The 20836-nt window shown below is 37.8% G+C and overlaps 1 protein-coding gene across 9 annotated transcripts in view; it reads right to left on the reverse strand.

Moving 5' to 3' along the window:
* Positions 1 to 3717: 3717 nt before the first annotated feature.
* Positions 3718 to 20836, reverse strand: part of phldb2b (pleckstrin homology-like domain, family B, member 2b) — a 53458-nt gene continuing 36339 nt past the window's right edge. For 5 of the 9 annotated variants that reach the window (XM_065258340.2, XM_065258341.2, XM_065258342.2 and 2 more), the window contains 10 exons: positions 20213 to 20374; positions 18821 to 18997; positions 18596 to 18739; positions 18143 to 18248; positions 12547 to 12745; positions 7228 to 7315; positions 6547 to 6693; positions 5384 to 5603; positions 5215 to 5300; positions 3718 to 4914 (listed from right to left, as the gene is read on the reverse strand). In XM_065258340.2, coding sequence (XP_065114412.1) covers positions 4774 to 4914; positions 5215 to 5300; positions 5384 to 5603; positions 6547 to 6693; positions 7228 to 7315; positions 12547 to 12745; positions 18143 to 18248; positions 18596 to 18739; positions 18821 to 18997; positions 20213 to 20374 — 1470 coding nt within the window. In that variant the 3' untranslated portion in view covers positions 3718 to 4773. The remainder of the gene's footprint in view (positions 4915 to 5214; positions 5301 to 5383; positions 5604 to 6546; positions 6694 to 7227; positions 7316 to 12546; positions 12746 to 18142; positions 18249 to 18595; positions 18740 to 18820; positions 18998 to 20212; positions 20375 to 20836) is intronic. The other 4 variants (XM_065258345.2, XM_065258343.2, XM_065258347.2 and 1 more) reach the window with 2 other exon arrangements.

The raw sequence follows: 20836 nt of genomic DNA on the forward strand, positions 1-20836 counted from the left end.
TGGAAGCAGGGTTAACCCCAAAATTAAACCAGGGTTTATGAAACCATTAGTACCGCTGTGGGAAACAAGGCGGGGTTATAAAATGTTATGACTCGACATAATTCCTCATATAACGATTCGCGAGCTGTGTGTTCAAAAACTTCACAGGCTGTGTGTGAACTTCACCATTTGAGGGAAACGTAAAAAAACTCCCGAATTTTAATATAAAAATGTCCCATGATGAACTATTAAGATTTGCCTGCCGAGTGCCGACCGGTTTTGTCACTGATGCGGCAGCGCGAGGCAATATAGTTATTTAAAGCGATAGTTTAATCATGATTGTCGACAGCGCAAATATGCAAATTAAAACGTTAACCCGGTTTTTACGAATTGAATCCTTGTTTTTAAACATTTTTGTCAGCCGAGCCCCCTTGACCTAAATTATTTACTCGAAGTACCCCATGAGATAAAATTAAAATAATTTAATAGCACATTTGCATTTTTTTTTACTTCAAAAATATTTATTTTTATTGCTGCATAAAAGTAATGTATCTGTCCATTTTGCATGAGTTCTTAGTTTTCTGATTAGTGTTGTGTAATAGTCACGTCATAAACAGATATAAATTTTGTTAGTATTTAGAATTTGCATAATTTTTCTTTTAATTAATTTTTTCATCAACTCACAAACCCTGCATTTCCCCCACAAACCAGCAGGGTTCGAGATTCCCAGTTTGGGAAACCCTGCCTAACTGTGCGTTCACACCAGACGCGGAAGAGGTGGCAAAAATGTGCTATAATTGGATGCTTGAACATTTTAAGTTTACTTGCTTCTAGTCATTTGAAACATTCACGCGAAAATTCGCATCATGGGTAGGGCTGGGAATCAGATGTTTCAGATCGATTCGATTTCGATTCATAAGGTATCGAATCGATTCTCAATCTGATTTCGGTTCTCGACTCGATTTTTATACTCGATTCTCGGTTCGACTCAATGAATACATAGAATATTATATTATATCATAATATATTAGAATATAGACTGAATGAATGAATGACAGCCTCACCTCTCGCTCATTGGTAACATCGCGCAAGGCAAAAAAATGGGTGACATCTATTGGAGAAGACTAGTAATTAGATTAACGTTAATCTTACCTCAGTGTTTGCAGAAATAAAATGGGAAAAAAATCTATTCGTGGCCTGTGAGAATCGATTTTGAATCAACCCCGATTAATTGAAAAATAGATTTTTTTGCCCAGCTCTAGTCATGGGAGGGGCTTAGATAGCTAAAATTGAGTAAACTTACCAGGTTGTTTGACCTCCATCCGTGCCGTTCCTTCCGTGCGTTACGTGCCGCAGGATGCCTATTTGCGTCTTTGCATTGACTTATAATGTAAATCACTCGCGCTTGCCGCCTCTTCTGTGTCTGGTGTGAACGCAACATTAGAGTATTAAATACCCAGGGTTCTCTCTTAACCTGGCCTGGCTAAGTATAAACAGTGTGAACGTGAAACATAACTCAGGATTCCAATAACCCGGGGTTAAATATTCAATTATGAAAAACCCTAATGTGGCCCATGTCAATTTTAATCTTTCCAATAGCAAATTTCACATCAAAAGTTTTTTATTGAAATAACATTGAAATCTTAGGTCTGGGTCACTGTCATATAAGGACTAACAGGGTCTCATGTGATCCTGTCTGTGTGAAATCCTGGATAAGGTCTCATAATTTAATTATGAGATTAAGAGCATCAAAATTTGAATATTTGACATGACCTTACTCAACCAGATATCAAGGTTATATTTCCACAGAATGATCTTTACATTATAAAGGATGAGTCTATGAGATTATGTAGAAAACACTAAATCACAAAAATAACTTTAACTGGTCGTCCTCTCCATAGTAAAGATTAACTCAGCAGACACAAATCCAACTATTCCCATACACAACATGACAGGAAAGGTTTATCTGACACTGCAGCTGGACGCACCAGCTGTACCCCTCCACCAGACACCCCTTGTGTGGACCACCATGAACTCAAAAAAAGGTGGAGCTTTATAAACCCCACCATGCGTACACTAACTGTGCCTCCTTCCCCCATTTAGTAAACCCATAAAAAAACGGCTGCCACAGACACAAAGGCTCGAGGTCAAGTTCACTTGCAGATGAACTGCCTGAGGTCAGTTTAGACAAGACAGAGAAGCCGTAGACAAAAAAACAGCAGCTGGGACGCCTGGTGTTCAGTCATTACCTTTGCTCATCCCTAACATATAATTTCCACAACAAAATCTCCCATTAACCAAAAAATCACGGATCAAATATTCATGCTTTGTGTACAGGGGTGGGGAACTGAAGGTTAAGAATGATGTCACTCGAGACCTATCAATGTACACACAGACAGGTTCAGGAAACATATTTGAAAATATTATTTTAGATATGGAACTATTGGCATAGTATTTTTTAATTTAATTTAAATGTGCATGCCTGTGTTACAGTCACAATAACAAATCAGATGTGCTATTAATAAGGCAGGTGGCTATGAACATATCCATAGTTTAACAAAATAACAAACTACACCATAGCCCAATTTTTTTAGAAAAATATGAGTGAAAAGGGTCAAAAATGGTCCCAAGCTGTCACTGGAGCAGTACCCTTTAATAAAATGGTCTTAATATGTACCATTTAGGTACAGATATGTATACATCGCATACCATTATGTATTTTGTAGGTACTAAGATGAAGTCTTTAGGTGCAAAGGTGTACTTTTTTAAAGGGGTAACACCCTAGTTACAGCTAGGGACCAATATTTGACATTTTTTCTGATAGATATCACATATTATACATTAAATATATTTCTGTGAATGTATCATCTCAACCACTTTTTACTGACATGCGGTGCACCTCTGCCTTGGGGCTAAGGTGAAAGATGGGGCCCTAAATGCAAACAAGTTCCCTTGGGATCACCCTTAAAGAAAATGGCATCCGTATGTGTATTCCCTGAGGACAGACCGCGCTGTATAAATGTGTTTGAGTCTGATTTCCTCTGACATCAATTATCTCTAAATTGACAAGGCGACGCTTCACAACATGGGGTCCAATCGCTGCTTCCACTGCTAATATATGAGGATGAGTTCAATACGTTCATTTATTATGCTGGGAGCTGTGGCACACAAGTGTAAGGATGAATTACAAAAAAGATGTGCCACAACAAAGGGAGGGAGATGATAAGAAATTAGGAGAAATGAAAGAGGAAGATGATGGACTACACAAAGGACAGTTGGAAGAAGGGGTTTGGGATTGTTTTTGCATGCTTAAAGAAACTTTTTTTTTCAGATCAAACTAATTTAGTAAAAAAATAATAATCTAGATGTGGGACTGATGTCATGATGCAACCTAACCCTGGTATTCAAATCCTAACACGACTATATATGCAAAAATAAGAACATGCCCGTAGGGTTCAACTGTACAAACACGCATGCACGCATCATGTGGTTGGGTGGTGTTCAAATAATAATGCATGTGTAAATATTTCATCTCCTTCTGTAGGGCGTCTTGTTTATTTCTCGTCTTTCGGAAAACCAGTCGAGTAACCTGACAAATCCACTCAACAACTTGTTATTACTCAAATCCTCAATTTGATTTCCATCCAGCGTATCTTGTCTGCCTAAGGAGATTGAGGTAACATGAGTACAGTACATATACAAGAAAACATCATCAAACCACTAAAGAGTGCACTTGAATCATAACAATATACATTTGCTTTATTTTGCATATGCAAAAATTAAGGCACATGCACGGTAAAATATAAATATTTATCACAAAAGAGTATTAACACACGATATTCAACATACTACTGTCTAATTCACAGATTAAAGCTTATGACTCGCATGTGAGTACATGTAAATGCATTAGATGTCTGTCGCCCCCTGGTGATCAAAGACTATAAAGTTAATATGAAGAAATAAAGGACATTGTTGGAATAAATGTAAAGGCCAGAAGAAAAATACAAATTACATCTATTTACCAAAAGCATTTCTGGGATATGTGGAGATAAAATACAAGTAACCATAGCCTAAAAATGGGCCAAACGTAGTGAATACAGTCCATATTCCTATATGTGCTATAACAAAACATATTCAAAACAAACAGGATGTAATACTCTGTAATACTTGAATTTCAAGCATCTTTAGTGTTACAGAAGATATAAAACCATTATAATAACTGCATCACATGTTTGCATGTCGTATAGCACCGTTGATTATTTATCATATGAAGTATAAATGGATAACACTGAAGGCACTGAACCACATGAGTCTATACAAAACCTCTCTACAGCATGTGGACGTTGTGTTTTCATCTTTGGCAGAACAGCTGACAACTGTTTATGGATATAATGTGTGTGTCCCTGAGGTCCTGTACACAAGGTAACAAACAGACCACACACAACGGTGGCACACTGGCACTGAATATCACATAACACATTTTGCTCTATACACACACTTAAAAGAAACAGAAACGACACAGAAACATTCACACACACACGCGCACGCACACACACACACACACACACACACACGCACACACACAGTTGTAATAATAGGATATGTGCTCCATCATCTGGGCTGCCAAGTAAAAGTTCAAGTTAAGTACTAAGGCAGCCGAGAAGTGTCCAAACACTGTGGATTGAGATCAGATCAAAAATAAAGCTAATAAAAATAGAAGACTAATAACAAAAGATCAGTCCAACAAATTCATACGTTGCACACGGTCCTCCCCTATTGATGCCGGACAACGTCTTAAATCATGAACTGTGTGTATCCCTCCGCTCCCGTTACGATAACATCCATCCAGATTCTCATGGCCTCGGGTGAGGGTGCCACCATGTAGTACACGCGATCATGAGTCTTGACACTGAACGTTAGAGACGGGTTTGGACTCTGTGGATAAAAATGAGAGATTTAGAAGTTGGCCTCTAGGGGGCAGCACTCGCACATATATACTGTGTAAACCAGTGTTTCTCAACCAGGGGGCCTCAACAGATTTCCAAGGGGGGTGATTCAATTATTCAAAATAAGACAAAACCAGCATCGGAATAAGCTGAAATCAAGATTTTTTTTGTTTTTGTACATTTTATTTGATAAAACATGAGAGCGTGGGGGGACGTCAAATGTTTTGGGGGCCTTGAAGGGAGAAAGGTTAAGAACCACTGAGGTAAACTACCGTATTACTTTTGTTACCTTGTGTGCACTCTTTAAATGGTCATAATACACTTCCTCTATGGCCTGGAAATAAATGACTCCTTTTAGTTTCGCCTCATGTTTATCTGTAAAAATAATGAAATACTCAGCGTTTATGTCACTTGCATCCACCAAATGTAAATGGATCATTCAAGAAGTGGATTCAGACCTGAATAGTAGGACAAGGTCCTCCGGTTGCGGTCAAAGACGAACCAGCGCTTCTTCCAGGTTTTGATTTTGCCCCCCATCTTAATAAGGAAGCCCCTGCAGGTTTTCTCTGTGATGGATACGTGGAAACAGGTCTCGGTGTTGTGGCCGGCTGAATCGATGTGGGCGCGAAGGTCAAAGTCATCCTTTCTTACCGGTAGGTAGCGTGTTAGCGGACGAGACTGAGGGTCAAAGGTCACAGTCAGTCAGGTGATATGAAAGACGTTACGATGAAACACCAGTGAATAATACATATATTCAAAACTAGATTTGTACATAATCATTTGAGTAATGCATATGAAGAGTTTGGTTGCAAAATGCAATAAACGCAAATTATGAGGTACTGCCAAAATCAGTATTATATCAGGTCAGTATTAAAAAGTAAATTCTTAATTTTACGCAAAATCCGGTATCCGCTGTGTAAATAATCTGTCATCTTTTCTCCCTTTTTTCCCAAATTCTCAGGGCAGCCGCATATGTCGACATTTCAGTCAAAACGGTTCTATTTCACCATAAACAATCTGAAAACAGGGCTTTAAGTCTAAAATACCGAACTTGTCCTTTAATATGACAAAGTAAGTGTTTTGATTAATGCCATTAATGTTTATTTTTTTTAATCAGTGTATACCACTAGTCAACTAAATGAATACAACATGGCAAAGATAAATGCAAATGTATATATTGATTTAATATAATATTTAATGAAAAAAACTTGAATCATGGATTTATTGCATTTTGCAGAAAAATAATCTGTTTTTATAATAAATCTTTAAAAATCAAATTATTGATTTGAATTTTTTATGTTATTATAACCTAAAGATGCTATGTGAAAGTTTGTAACAGAAAATTGTGGTTTTCATCTTGTCACTTTCTTGGTATAGAAAACACATTTTTACCCAAATTAGTAAAAATGGATTTATATATGGCATGGGTACCTGGAAATCCTTTTATATTTTGACATTTTACTCATTTTATACCCACCAGGGTTTAAATTACTTTTGGTTAAAGAAGTTTCTTTGGCAAACTTTGGTATCATTAATGTTTATAGCACACCCTAACTATAAGCAATAGTAATATTCTTGTACGCACTTGCAAAGTTCATCACCATGTGTGCTTAAATCTCACCTGTGCTCGCTGTTTCTCGCGGAGCTTCACCTCTCTCTCGATGAGTTTCTGCCTCCTGCTGGTTTCTTCCTGCAATCTCTTTTCCAGCTCCTCTCGCCGCCTCCTTTCCTCCTCAAGGGCTCGACTCTTGCTCTCCATCTCTCTCTCCTGTCACATAAACAAATGCCATTGTTCTGTATAAATACTCACTAATAAAATGTTTAAAGCCGCACGATTATCGTACAAGCACAAACTCCCATGAAAAACATCACAAACAGGAAGAACGACTCATTTCCAGCAATGCTGTTGTATTTCAAGCCAAATTTGTTACAGATCACGGCTGACTGAGAAACTTCTAAGACAATAAACAAGCTGTTTAAAATCTAAAACACTTGTTACCAAATGTGCTCTATTTATCATTTGGGTTTATGATCTGTAGAAATATCTGGATTTGATTTTCATGGCTTTTTTTTTTTAACCATTTACATGTAATATAAACCTCTTTAACTTCTACATTTATGCATTTGGCAGATGCTTTTTATCCTAAGCAGCTTCCAGTGCATTACAAGGTATACATTTTATTGGTATATGTTCGAACCCATGGCCTTTTGCGCTGCTAATGCAAAGCTCTATCAATGAGCTGTACTCCTGGATAACCTTTGACACGAGCTGTATAAGATGTTTGCATGTCCATATTATTACCCTGTGCTCCAGGAGCCTGTTTCTCTCCACCTGAGCCTCTCGGAGAAGACGTTCCATCTCTTCCATCTTCGAAACGTTGGTGCTGGCACTACCAAAAATAACATACAGGAAAAATCACAATTTTTCTCCTTGACAGCGGACCTCCCACAATCTAATACCAAACCGGTGAGCCGGGCACTAAAACACCATTACGCTTAGTTTATGTCAGAGACGTGCAAACGTAAACCTGTCGTACGTGGGGTGGCGCATATGTATACATGCTGTAGTTGGAGAACACAGAAGGAATCAATAAAGTTGTCCAGTGCTGGAATGCATTAACAGTCGAGACAGAAAAAGCCTGAGAGCTCCGCCAGTCGTCTTGACACTGATGCTTTCCATTTAAACTTCAAAGAGAACACGTGGAATAGATCTGACTAGTCCCTCCTTTATGAACAACTACAATTTTACCTTAAAATCTCCCTCCCCCCGTGAAGAATATGTTGGTATCATAAAATCTGTATTAAACCCCATACCGCCCCATTTGGCATTATAGGTCCTGCTAAAACCACAGCTGTCAATGAAATAATAGACCGCTCCAGGAAATTATCCCTTTCTTAAGATGCTTGTAACTTTTTAACTTTAAGATGTTTTTAATTTCCTGAAGAAAACAGCAGTTAAGGTTTTAGACTTGCATAATGAAATATTGCTGCTGTCATGACAGTCAGCGCACATCCAGTTTTCTGTTGCTTTGCATAACAACCGACATATAACAGGACAGTCTTGGCAGTGTCTATGTGGTTATAGATATTTAAAGAGTACCTCGACTATGGAGACTTGTATGCTTAAATACTTTATATTTGCCGCCGCCTCCTACTAAATTCAGTTGTTAAAAACATGAAATATTTTAATTACTTAAAAAAACATGTATTACACATTTTAACCTGTAAAGGCCGCCATTAGGTTCCGCATGTAGTGCATTCTGGGTCGATGATGTGTAATGGTTATCGCAAAATATTACTACAGTTTACTGTAGTAAATGGGTCGGTGACAAAAACGGTTTGGCAAGATGAGAAATGTAAAAATCTTTTTTTTTAACTTGTTTTAAAAGCATGCATTAGGTTTATTTCAATGCACCTATTTATGTTAATTTTATGCAATAAAAAATTACATTTGCACCATTTTTATGAAAGACTAAAAGACTGAAAATGTCATATGGTGTAACCGGCAATTGCGCCAAAGAATGAGAAATATGTAATACTTTAATAAATCATAAAAAAATTATATATATATAAAATCATAAAATAATCATATAATCATAAAAAAATAATTTTAAAATATCATTTTATTAGTTATTTCTAATATGTAAATTGTAATGTGTTTTTGTAATATTTATCCTGACATATGCTGAAAACAGCTCTGTTTTCTAAATAATCTTTGACAAAATGTAAAAATGTATGTAAAAATATATTACACTAAACTAGATGATTATATTTTATTCCACACTTTTTTGTGAATATATTTATATTTTTATTTAAAAAAATACTAGTTACACCAATTGACACAGACTGGTTACACCACGTTGACATTTTTGCAATTATCCCCTTAATATCAAAATTTAATTAAACTAGAAATATTAGACTTGCTCCTCAAAAAAGAGAATCTATGCATGTAATCTGCCTCTTTTTTATTTTAACCCTCTTACATTTAATTGAACCATACGGACACAAAATAATTAACGTCACGTCATTGACCCAAATGCTTTGGCATATACTACGAACAGGAGACGGGCTGAACATAAGACGTTGATGTTTTATTCTTTTTAAATGGCATGCAGGTGTCAAGACCGCATACCGCCACCTACTGTCTGTGTGCATTTATAACTCATCTTCTAATTTTACAATCTACTGTTTACTTCACTGTTATGATAATAAAATGCATTTTGATTGCAACATTTTGACATCATGTGTTGTGATGTAAACAAAACGGCGACCTCTAAGTAAACATTTTTTTAATTTTATTTAAACTATGACATTTTTACTGTTTTTATTTCACATTCATTATAGCCAATGCCATTGTTAATCTATTACGTCACACATGTGTTTATAGTCTGTGTACTTTTTAAATAGAAAAGAAAAGATTGCAATTCAGTATGCAAATAAACACAGGAAAGGCCACCCATAGTTCTGATGTAAATGTAAGAAATAGAAGAAGACCAATCACAATTCAGTTTTCAAATATTACAATGACATCATCGCTGGCGGTTAACTTTCAAGCTATGTAATTGGTTTCTATACCATCTGGTGTAAATTATGCTGTAAAAAATATGAATCCCTCATAGCATCAGCCAGAAAAACAAAGGTGTAGATTTGTATCTATCAGCCGTCAATCATTAATGACACACTGATGCAAGTTCAAGATTCTTCAAGGTGCAAAGTACCAAGAAAATAATGCAATTTCTGTTTATGTCAAGTCAAGAGGTTTTAAATCACATTTAAAGATCATGCAAATCATATATAAATCTAACAAAGTCAACATTTACTGTAATAATCCTCAGCATAATCATTTCAGATCAAACACAACACAAACATAATCCTCTATGCCTACAGCAGATATGTAATGAAAAAACAAATGTCTTGTTCTTACAACTTCTCCATTCGATCCTTACACATCTCTACATCAATTCCTTCACAACCATCTACCCATCTTGCTCACTAGCTTAACATCTGGTCTCCCTGTTTCCACCTCATCCATGCACTGTGCATTCCTCTCAGCTCTTCTATCTTTATCGTATCTTACCGGTAATGCTGAAGATACACGGAGGTCATTCTTGCTCTAGAAGTCGCAAAACCCAACGAACCACAAGAGAGTAGGGGAACATACCACACAAAGACCCCAGCGCAGCTCGAACCCGCGCTCTGCAGTTGATTACATTCAAACTGAAGAAAAAAAACCAAAATCTGTTTCCTCCTGCTGTAATCCGAGTGGATCCGTCTCTGAAGCAGAGGAGGGGGTGCACACCGTCATACCCGTGCCCCTCAGAACTCACATTATTCAAACAACCCAACTCAAATTACACAATCACCGGCCCATTGCCTCCAGCTCAGAAACACGCGCAGAATAAACACTCGTCCGCCGGCTTGAGAAATGATCTGGTGTGGTATGTCACATCTGTCACGGTCACTAAGGTCTTTAACTAATCACTCTCACACAAGTAAGGTTGTAGTTTATGGTAACCTACAGCTGAGCATTCAGATATGATTTCTGGATTACAGATGCTCGGGTTTTACCTGTATTCCTTTTCTTTTTAGTGCCCTGCAATATTTATGGAATATGGAATTTTTGGCTGGAACTACAATAGGAGATGTTTTGGATTGTGGAAGAGACATATGTGTAAGCATCATGGTGAGTTGACACGATCCATCTGTGTGATGTAGATCAAACAACATACACTCACAGATGCTTTCTTAAAATGGCAACATATTTTTATAACTGCTCTCTGGAGTTTTAAACCCAACAGGAGGGGTTTTCTGGAGAATAATTGCATACAGTTACATGCATCCTTGCAATCTGGTAGTGGCATCTAGTGGTGAGATTGTGAATTGCAAGCAACAGCTCAGTCCACAGCTAACGCTCCATTTCGTAACAGATCGAGAAGCTACGGTAGCCGCCACAGGACAAACACGACAATGTAGTGACAAAATACGCGTTATAGAGCAGTGGGCTACTGTAGAAAAGCTTGCTCGCGGGAAATGGTGATTTCCATGTAAGTGAACCAGCGGTGTATGTTGATAAAAACGACTCATTCCAAGGTAACAAAAACAATACAGTTAATTTTGTAAGGTGTTTATACACCACTGATAATATAGTAATGTATTATATTGCATTTCTGTCAAGAAATCCTTTTAAAAGTTACACAATGCACATTTAAAAGTTTATAGTATACTGGTGTATTGGGCAGTGCTACTGAATATCATATAAACAATTCTTTAGTGACTAAGTTTGATTCCCGGCTGGTGGTCCTTTGTCGATCCTGTACCCCTCTCTCCACCCTGTACTTTCCTGTCCTCTCCTTACATACTGTCTGTCAAATAAAGGCACAAATTGCCCCCCCAAAAAAACTTTAAAAAGTTTACAGTATGCAAAAAGTTACATATATCTTAACTTCTTAACTATTTCATTTCCAGGTTATGCAATGCACATCAATAATACTAGGATATAAAGATTACTATGTCATCTGCATACATTTGGGTATTGACATTAAGACAAATGTTTGGCAGATCATTTACATACAAGGAAAATAAAAGTGGGCCCAAGATCGAGCCTTGCGGAACACCTGCAATTATAGATATAGCATCTGATTGTTGATTCCTAACTGAAACAAAGTGAATCTGATGTGTAAAATAAGATTTAACCCATTTAATGGTGCCTGCAGAGAAGTTAAAAGTTTGCAATATTTCATGATTAAAAATTTTTTTTAAATCGAGAAAAACAGTACCAACTACACCTCCTCTATCCAACAGTGACTTTTTCAAAATAGCAATTGGCTGTTTCTGTTGAGTGATTAATACGGAAACCGAATTGATTTGAATTTAAAGGATTGTAACTAGTAAGATAATTTGTCATTTGTTGTGAAACAAGTTTTTCGTCCACCTTGGAAAACACCAGCAGGATACTAATGTGTCTATAGTTGTAGATGGACATCTGATCGCCTTCTTTAAATACAGGAAAGACAGCAGGCATTTGGGAACAATTTTCGTAATTGGGTAGACTAATGATTGAGAAAGATCAATGAGATAAAAAAAAGATCCAATAAAACTTTCTTATAAGGACCCCCCCCCAGAAATTTACAAATGTCTCTGCAAGAAGAGATCTTAACAATTTCACAAACTAATGAGATTTCAATATGAGCTTAAACATTTCTAATCAAATGTATCCAGATTATTTTTGCTCCATACTCTTTTGGATTTTAACAATTGTCTTATTTGTTTCTATTTTTATTTCTGCTAAGCAATGTCAGAAAAGACATCTAAAACTTAAATGAAACAAACCGGAGAACACAAATCAAATACCCTGAGCTTTGAAACAATCTCTGAGCATTTTCCTCCGTGTAACTTTAACACTATAAATAAAAATGATAAATAAATAATAAAAAGTAAACAATATAAATCTAGTCTGCAGATTTCGGTATTTTTCCATTATTAAAAGCTTTTTTGGCATTGCCATTTATATATTGTTATGATTTGGGAGGACATTCCATTTTTACATTTATGCATTTGGCAAACATCACATTTTTGATGTGAAATCCAACACAGTGTCAAGTTACAATGGACATTGGCTTACCTCGAGACATTGTCGGGTGAGCAGGCGGAGATGCTTGTGTCCATGCTATCTGAGCTGTCCACGCTCAGCGTGTCGAAGGTACGGCCGTTGTCTTGATAACCGAATGAGTCAAGATAAACGTTTGTCTGCGAGGATGCACGACCGCTGAGATTATCCGACCTTGTTCTGTGGTCCTCACCGATGTGTTGCTGGCTGTGTCCTGTCAAACCAAACAAACAATGAAATCAAAAATTCAGCAATGAACGTATTAATTATCAAGCACACCTTATCCCATGTAGTCTTCTTCCTATGACAGTTTCAGTGCTATTGAAGCTTTACCTGATTGAGCAACATCACCACCAGGTGCTGCTTCACCATTCCTGCTGCCCAGTTCGGTGACCTCTGGGCGTTCAGTACCCAGCGCACCCTTACCCTGTTCACAAAGACCAGCCACTGTGCAATGATATCTTGACTGTATGTAAGAGAAAACTTTGATTTAAAGGTATCTAAAATCCCAAAGCTTATTCGGCTAGAAGTCAAAAACCAAAAGACAGATATATCCGAGCTTGCTGTCTAGTTAAGTGTTTCTCCTTTGGAGATGTGGAGTTTAAGTTAAAATCAGCAGTTATACTGTGGCTATAGTTAGTCCAACGGATGTGAGACTCCACTATTAACCTTGATAACATCAACCACAGCGTACAGAAGCGCAGACACACCTCTCTGATGATCCTACCCAGAGGGCCTCTCATCTGAAGAACACAACCAAGCGTTTCATCTATATTATTAAAATGTGAACATGAAACGTTACAACTTCACTAAAGTTTGGTTGTACTCGCAACAACAAAGCTGGGAAGTCAAATGATGCACTTAAGTTCAGTCTGGTTGAGATGGATGTTTGTCACAAACAAAAATGAAAGAGTTTCCTGTCTTCCCAGCATTTTTTCACTATCTTCCCCAAACAAATAAATAAACAAATGTAAAAAGTTTCCACCCGGTTGGAATAAACAGCTCCTATTGGTCAACAGAAATTGCCTTATAAGGCAGATGTTTCACTTCAATTGGTCTTAATTTGGTTGTTTTGCTTGTGTAAAGAACCTCATGTCTCTTGATGTAGAAATAATTATGATGTCAGAAAAAAAAAGAATCAAAAAATAGTAAGGGGGATGGTCCGCTTTCAAAAAGTACACCATTGCACCTAAAGAGTTCGTATTAGTACCAAATGTATACATATCTGTACCTAATTGGTACTTATTAGGACTTTTTAAACAGTAGTTTCCAGTGACATCCTGGGATCATTTTTTTCTGACAGTCTACAGCATGGGTCACCAAACTAAGGCCCGCGGGCCGACTCAGCCCCGCCAACCCCCTTTGACCGGCCCCCCAGCCCCTCTGCCCCCCACTACTTGAACCGGCCCTGTGAGGCAATTTTATTTTTGTAATTGTTCTTTGAAAATTAATAACATGTTTGCATCTGGTATTTTGTTGATTTTTATAAGTAAAAAAATTATATTTGGTTATTAAATTAACCCTATTTGCCAAATTTTCTTCACCCGACATGCTTGTGATCAAGCAGTAACAGACAACGCACGTGCAGATAACTGTCCAGAACTGGCAGTGGTCAGGACAGCAAAATGGCTAGCATTAAACAAAAAGTTGATAAGCGAGTGCAGAGTTTTAAAGGTAGGGTAACAGATTTGATCCTGAAACATTTTTTGTTATGCCGGTTAAAAGTCCCCTCACATCCTGATAGCAATCACTGTGTTAAGTTGTTTAAATGTATTTGTAGAAATTTATGTCATCTGTGAAAGGTGTAGGACCAAAAAATGTTCAACAAATCATAGATTTCGGTCCGAATGGACGTTTCAATTTTTGTCCCTCATACGTAAGCGTAATTTGAATGCCCACAGCGCAGCGAGTCCACGCAGACACCATACGTCATCGGCGCGTTCACGTGCGCTCATCTCCTGTCTGTAAACAGAGAGAATAGCAAACTTTTCTGCTGAATTGACAACCTACACAGGAGGCACACAATGAAAGACATCTTTTATAACAACAACAGCAAAAACTGCCTGGATCAGCAAGAGCAAAAACCCAAATTAACATCGGTAACTTTACTGCTTTACCACGAGATGAAACCGCTGCAGGAGGCAAAGAGTTGAAAGGGTCGTTGCACTGTTTATTTTGGTAAGGTAGGTATGCGATATGTTTGTACTGAGATGGATTCAGATATTCTACTTTGATGAAACATTGTGTTGCTTATGAAATTTGTGTTCGTTTACGGATTAGCGTAACGATATAGTTACTACGTCTACACAACCGAACGTGTGCTTAAACTAATTCTGATGTAAACCAGTTGTTTATGTTGGTTATTTTGGAAGTGTTATTTGACTTTGTACTGCAAAGTTTTCTCACTGGTGAATGAGACATGAGACGTGACCGTCTGATCTGTGCGTGTTCATGTGTTATGAAAGAGGCGTGACTTTGGATGGCGATTTGACTTGAGGGTGGGATCGGGATTTCATTGCTAGGCGGCTACGTTAGCATTTTTCAAAATGTGTTACCCTACCTTTAAAGAACGGTGGACCAACGATTATTTTTTGTTCAGTGTAAGGACCGTGCAGTTTGTATTATATGTAAAGAAAATGTGGCAGTTTTCAAAGACTATAATCTGTGTCATCATCACGAAACCCGCCACAAAGAGTATGCTAGCTAGCGAGGGCAAGCAAGAGAAGACAGGATTCAAAGGATGAAAGGCGTACTGGCTGCACAAAAAAATGTATTCCTTTGCCAAACTAAGGTAAACCAGGCTGCTGTCCGAGCTAGCTATAAGGTAGCTCACCTACTAGTACCCATGGAAAGCCGTTTACTGATGGGGACTTTGGCTGTGCCAGGCTAGTAATCTCTACTACACAATGAGGCCTGCTGGTGGTCATTTTGGTCTGGGTAGTACAATTCTATGTTATATAGCTGACCCGGCCCCCCATCACAGTCAAGAACGATAATGTGGCCCCCGGAGAAAAAAGTTTGGTGACCCCTGGTCTACAGTTACCACACCAACAGAGTTGAGGAAATCCAATCACCAGTGTTGTATGCTGGGTAAAAAAAGTCCTTGAAGAGTTACATTTATACATTTGACAAAAGTTTTTTTTTTCAAAGCAACTTACAGTGCATTAAAGCTATACATGTTCATCAGTACTGTATATGAGTTCCCTGAGGATCAAACCCATTACCTTTTGTACTGCTAAGTCGCAATGCTTTACCAATTGAGCTACAGGAATATCAAATAGTTTACCATGAAATTAAAAATCTCTCTTAATTTACTGACCCTAATGTCATCGTAGATGTACTGTGTATGACTTCCTTCCTTCAATTAAACACAAATCATTTTGTATAAATGTTTTTTTATTTAGAGCTTAATTAGCGAATATAGCTGATATTCAAATATGTCAGGAAACTTTTCAGGTGAACAATTCCTTTAATTTCAGATCTAATTACAGTATGTTCACTCTTCCCTGTATTGTGCAGAACCCTAAGGGGGTGTGCACACCAAAGCTTTTATAAGCGGCTGAAACGCCCGGCGGACACCTTTATATCAGACGACTGTCAGCTTTCTTAAGCTGAGCGCTTTGGTTGATGTGATACTTCTGCTTTGTTAATAAGTCGTTGTGCAATGCAGCGGTTGGGTGTTGTGATATTTGTCCCGCCCCTCCTCCACTGTGATTGGACAGCCATGTGAGAACTGACATTGACGAGCTGAGCTTATCCCCCAATATTGAATATTTTTCAACTCTCGGCAATCGGCGAGTGACTGTTTTTTTTTTGTTTGAATAAAGGCGTGCTTTCATTAGAAACAATTGAAAACATGCAACGGCTGCCAGCATAAAAGCTTTGGTGTGCACGCCCCTTAAGAGTATTTTATAGAAGCCACACCTTAATCCCTCAAAATACCCATAAACAATACATAACAGCCTACAAACATATCTAATCATGCAAAACTTAATTACTAGCACGCTCAGGCTTTGAAAGTAACACCCTCCAAATGTGGGTAAAAATCAGCAGTGGCGGGTAACATTGTCAAATCACTAGCCAATTTGGTAGGGTACTTTTATAAATTATGTTCAATCGTTTATTTCTTTGTAAAGTTCATGTAAGCCAAAGTTTTAGCACAAATGCTCAAATAGTCATTTTGGTATACTAAATACAGCATTTTTCTGCAGCATCTGCGCATCTCTGGCATACTTGGACCTACACCAAACACATGGGTACGAGACTCGCCATTCAAACATAATAATGTGGTGATACAGTACTTAGCTGGGGTTAAAAACCCCACTGTAAAAAGGAAAGTCGCCCCAAACAACCAAGGAGACCAAGGGAAGAAGAGCAAAAGTTTTAATACCAAGTGGCAAACTGGTCGGCTTGAATAGCTCATCTATCAGCTCCCTAGGTCGTGAATCAGTATAGGGTGGTAAGGAGGACACTTGATGACTTATTTTCGGGTAACGTGCTTATTAACTCTTTCACCGGCAGCATTTTTAAAAAAAGTTGCCAGCCAGCGCCAGCGTTTTTCATGATTTTCACCAAAGTTTAATGCCTTCCAGAAAATGTTCTTCTTTAAATATATAAACATACAATATACCAAATGAAAGAACAGACCCTCTGCTTTCAAACAAAAAAAAAACGTTTCATCCTACCTTCAGTGGTTCTTTTGTAATCAGCTTTTGAATATGAGTAGGTTTCTGCAAAAACACCACATTTTGAGCAAAAAGCAGAGATAATTCCATTTTTGTGATGGACTTTTCATAGAGATCCCATTCAGAGCGATCTTTAAAACAGACTCGGACAATACTTCCGATTTTAAAAAGTTGCGGAAGGGCGCCATCTGGTGGATAATAGCGATATTGCGGAAAGACGGGGAAGCGTTTTCTCTTAATTGACGAGATATCTCGTCAATGGCGGTGAAAGAGTTAAAACTAGGCATCACCGCTGATATTTAAAGGCATCACGCAGAAACGACATCTTTGTGACGTATTTTTTTGAAAGGCGGCTGACAGCCTTTATTCGATGTTCATTGGACTGTGTTGAATTGCTTACCTAAAAACAGTTTTGGTGAAAAGGACACGGATAAAAAAGGTAGGAGATGGCAAGATGAGCGAATTTTGTTTGAATAAAGGCTAGCAGAAGTTCTGGATGGCAAGTAACTTATTTAGTAGCAAATTGGCTGGTGAGTGAAAAAGTAATACGGTCGGTATTCTGTAATACATCAATAAAACGAATAAATGGCTTTGGTGGATAAAATCATGCAATGAAAAATGATGGTTTCCATTTCGATTAAACAATGAGAGGTGACATCTTTTAAGCTTCAAATCTAATGAGGCAATAAATGAATTAAATTAAGTAACAGACACATCTAGTAAACTACATCAGGCAGAAAGACCTCACACGGTACCCTACCTTTCTTAGATCTGCCTGCAGGAAGGAGAAAGCAATCTAAGATTAGTTCCACTAAAAGCCATAGAGATCAAAAGCACTGCTTTCTATGCATATTAGTTTTAGTTTAATCCCACATAACAACACTGTATATAAACAGAGTAAATGTTTGAGATGGAGTGAGTCTTACCCTTGTGCAGACGGTGTGTTTCCATTTGTGTCTCTTTGGGAGAGATGGCGAGAGCTCGGTTCAACACGCTTCCACAACTGGAGCTTTGAGCTAAAGGCGGATGAGACTGAACACAAGAGGATGAAGTTAGTGTGGGCGATAACTACATATTTACACACCTTTATTAGGCTTGGATAACAGTACACAGAAGTAGAAATCAATAATTGCCTAAAATATTAAAAAGGGCTTTGAAATGACAAGGTTTGAACTGATTCACTGAATCGTGTCAATGAACCAGTTCAAAACTCTGATTTGTCTGCATCATAAGTCGTTCATAGAAATGTCAGTTTGATTCACAGGAATTAAATCAAACTTTACAACTATCAACAATGTACTGTATCACAGTTTAATAATAAAGAAATATTGGCTATAATATGGGTATAAGTGTATGCTTGTGTAAGTGTGTATACATACTTTGCTGGGCACGTTACGACCAAGTGTGGCGCATGTAAACTGTGGAGTCACAGTGGGCTGGGTCTTCTTCCTAGGAAGAGTGTCACTCAAATGAGATCCACCCTCCTTGCCGTACCGTTTCCTTTCCTCTAGTGTGCGGAAATGCTGAGGAACAGAATATTTAATGTGAGCGTTGTGGTAATAATTTTACTAGTTTTTACATACAGACCTACAAGCAAGGTTTACCTGCCTGTGGCGACGCTGTTTTTTGGCAGGTAGAGGAGGAGGAGAAGGAGAAGGGTTGAGGAAGGTCGCTAAGTCCTCAGGCCAGTGCACAGAGGGAGATTTAAGGTTGGGGCGAGAGCATGGAGTGGAAGAGGAAGGAGAATTGAAGGGAAGTAGTGAACAGGAAGGAGAAAGGAGCTTTGGTGAAGAGAGGAAGAGGGTGGAAAAGAAGAGCCAATCAGGAAACAAATATGACAGAAGAAGGTTGGCCAACAGGGAGGTTGGTTTATGGAGGTTATCATATTTAAAAAAAAGTTTGATGTACCATGTTAACATGTAGTAACTTTAAAGGCCCAATATGTAAGTTTTGCATTTAAAGACCACTAGCACAGCGATACATGGTTCAGTTCTTTTGGATAGATTTTGAAGTGTGCATTCGATGGACACTTTTCTATCCACAAGGCCATGGGAGAGGCAACTGATGCTGGTAGGTCTTTTGACAATTACAACACAGTGAACGTAGAATTAATCTACACACATTCATAATATACAGAGCATACTTATTATAAGCTTGTTAAAATCGCCATGAAACAGAAGAAGTGATTGTCTTATTTTCCCCAATTCGAGTAAAACTGCTTTTGAATTGAAAAAAGTCATATAATATATTTAAAGAACATTTTCTGGAAAGCATTAAACTTTTGTGAAAATCATGAAAAATGCTGGGGGGCAATTTTTTTTTAAACGCTGGCGGGGAAAGATTTAAGTATTTACTGATTCAAAAAAGTACCTACTCAAGACAGTATGCGATTTCGCACGCAGCCTATAATCTTCCCTCATTCCATGCTCCTTTCACAGCATCGCCTATATATTATTGTTTCGCGACCTCTAGTGGTGAAAACTACATACTGTGCCTTTAAGACACCTATACTAGTTTACTTATGCCATGTTAAAGGCGGAGTCCACGATGTTTGAAAGCCAGTGTTGATATTTGAAATCGCCTAAACAAACACGCCCCTACCCCAATAGAATCTGGACATTCCGTTGATAGACCCGCCCCACACATACGCAACCCGGCATTTGATTTGATTTGATTGGCTATAAGTGTGTTTTGGTAGTCGGCCCGTCTCCTTTTCCAAACCGTTTTTCAAACATCGTGGACTCCGCCTTTAATAAAGAATTTAATAATTGTAATATCATCAAAACAAGATATGATCACTTTAAAGCAACGAATCAAGAGATAAAGGTTATTAAAATGTATAAAACTAACACAAAAAAAGGAATTGCAGGAAAGAAAACTATACATTGACCATATAACTGGACCTTATACTCAATATTTCCTGTATATCAAATTGCAACCTAAAGTTTTGACACGCTTAAATCCTAACTTACACAAACCATCCTGATCACACACACCTCACCCTCTCCTGGTAGGGCAGTGCTCTCGGCAGGATTGGCTTCAGTCTCTGTGGCAGGGGCGTCAGGGGAGAGCTCGGCTTGGGTAGGGAGGGGGGCTGGGGTGGGGTCTACCCCCAGTTGAGAGTACAGTTCATTGAGCTCATTGACTGTGACATAGCCCTGTGGAATAAACCGTTTGAAAAACGGTGGACAGATGAAGAGGAGGTAGAGAAATAGATTCAAGTAGGTTAAAAAATCATTATTAATAAGCAAATTAATAACTCTAAGATGAAACAATGAATATTAAAAATCTGTTAATGTATATTGGATAATCCAAAACAAGAACTTAATAGTAAAAGGTGATGCAAGTAATTTTTTTGCTTTGTTATTTCCCAAATTAATCCGAGTAGACTATAATGTATAAATGAGCCATTCACTAAAATGTAAATAAAACATTTTGGTTTATTGGGCAGCTATCATTATAAGACTCTGTCTGTGAAATCCAGGCTAAAGTCTCATGAACTAATTCTGAGATTAGGAGCACCAAAATTTGATTTCACATTGATTTAATCAAGATAATATTTTTAACCAAATTTTCTTGTAAAAATTAAATGTAGAAAACAGTAAATGACAAAAAATGAC

Source organism: Paramisgurnus dabryanus, chromosome 22 (genome assembly GCF_030506205.2).
Source record: "Paramisgurnus dabryanus chromosome 22, PD_genome_1.1, whole genome shotgun sequence".
In the NCBI taxonomy this organism is placed as follows: Eukaryota; Metazoa; Chordata; class Actinopteri; order Cypriniformes; family Cobitidae; genus Paramisgurnus; species Paramisgurnus dabryanus.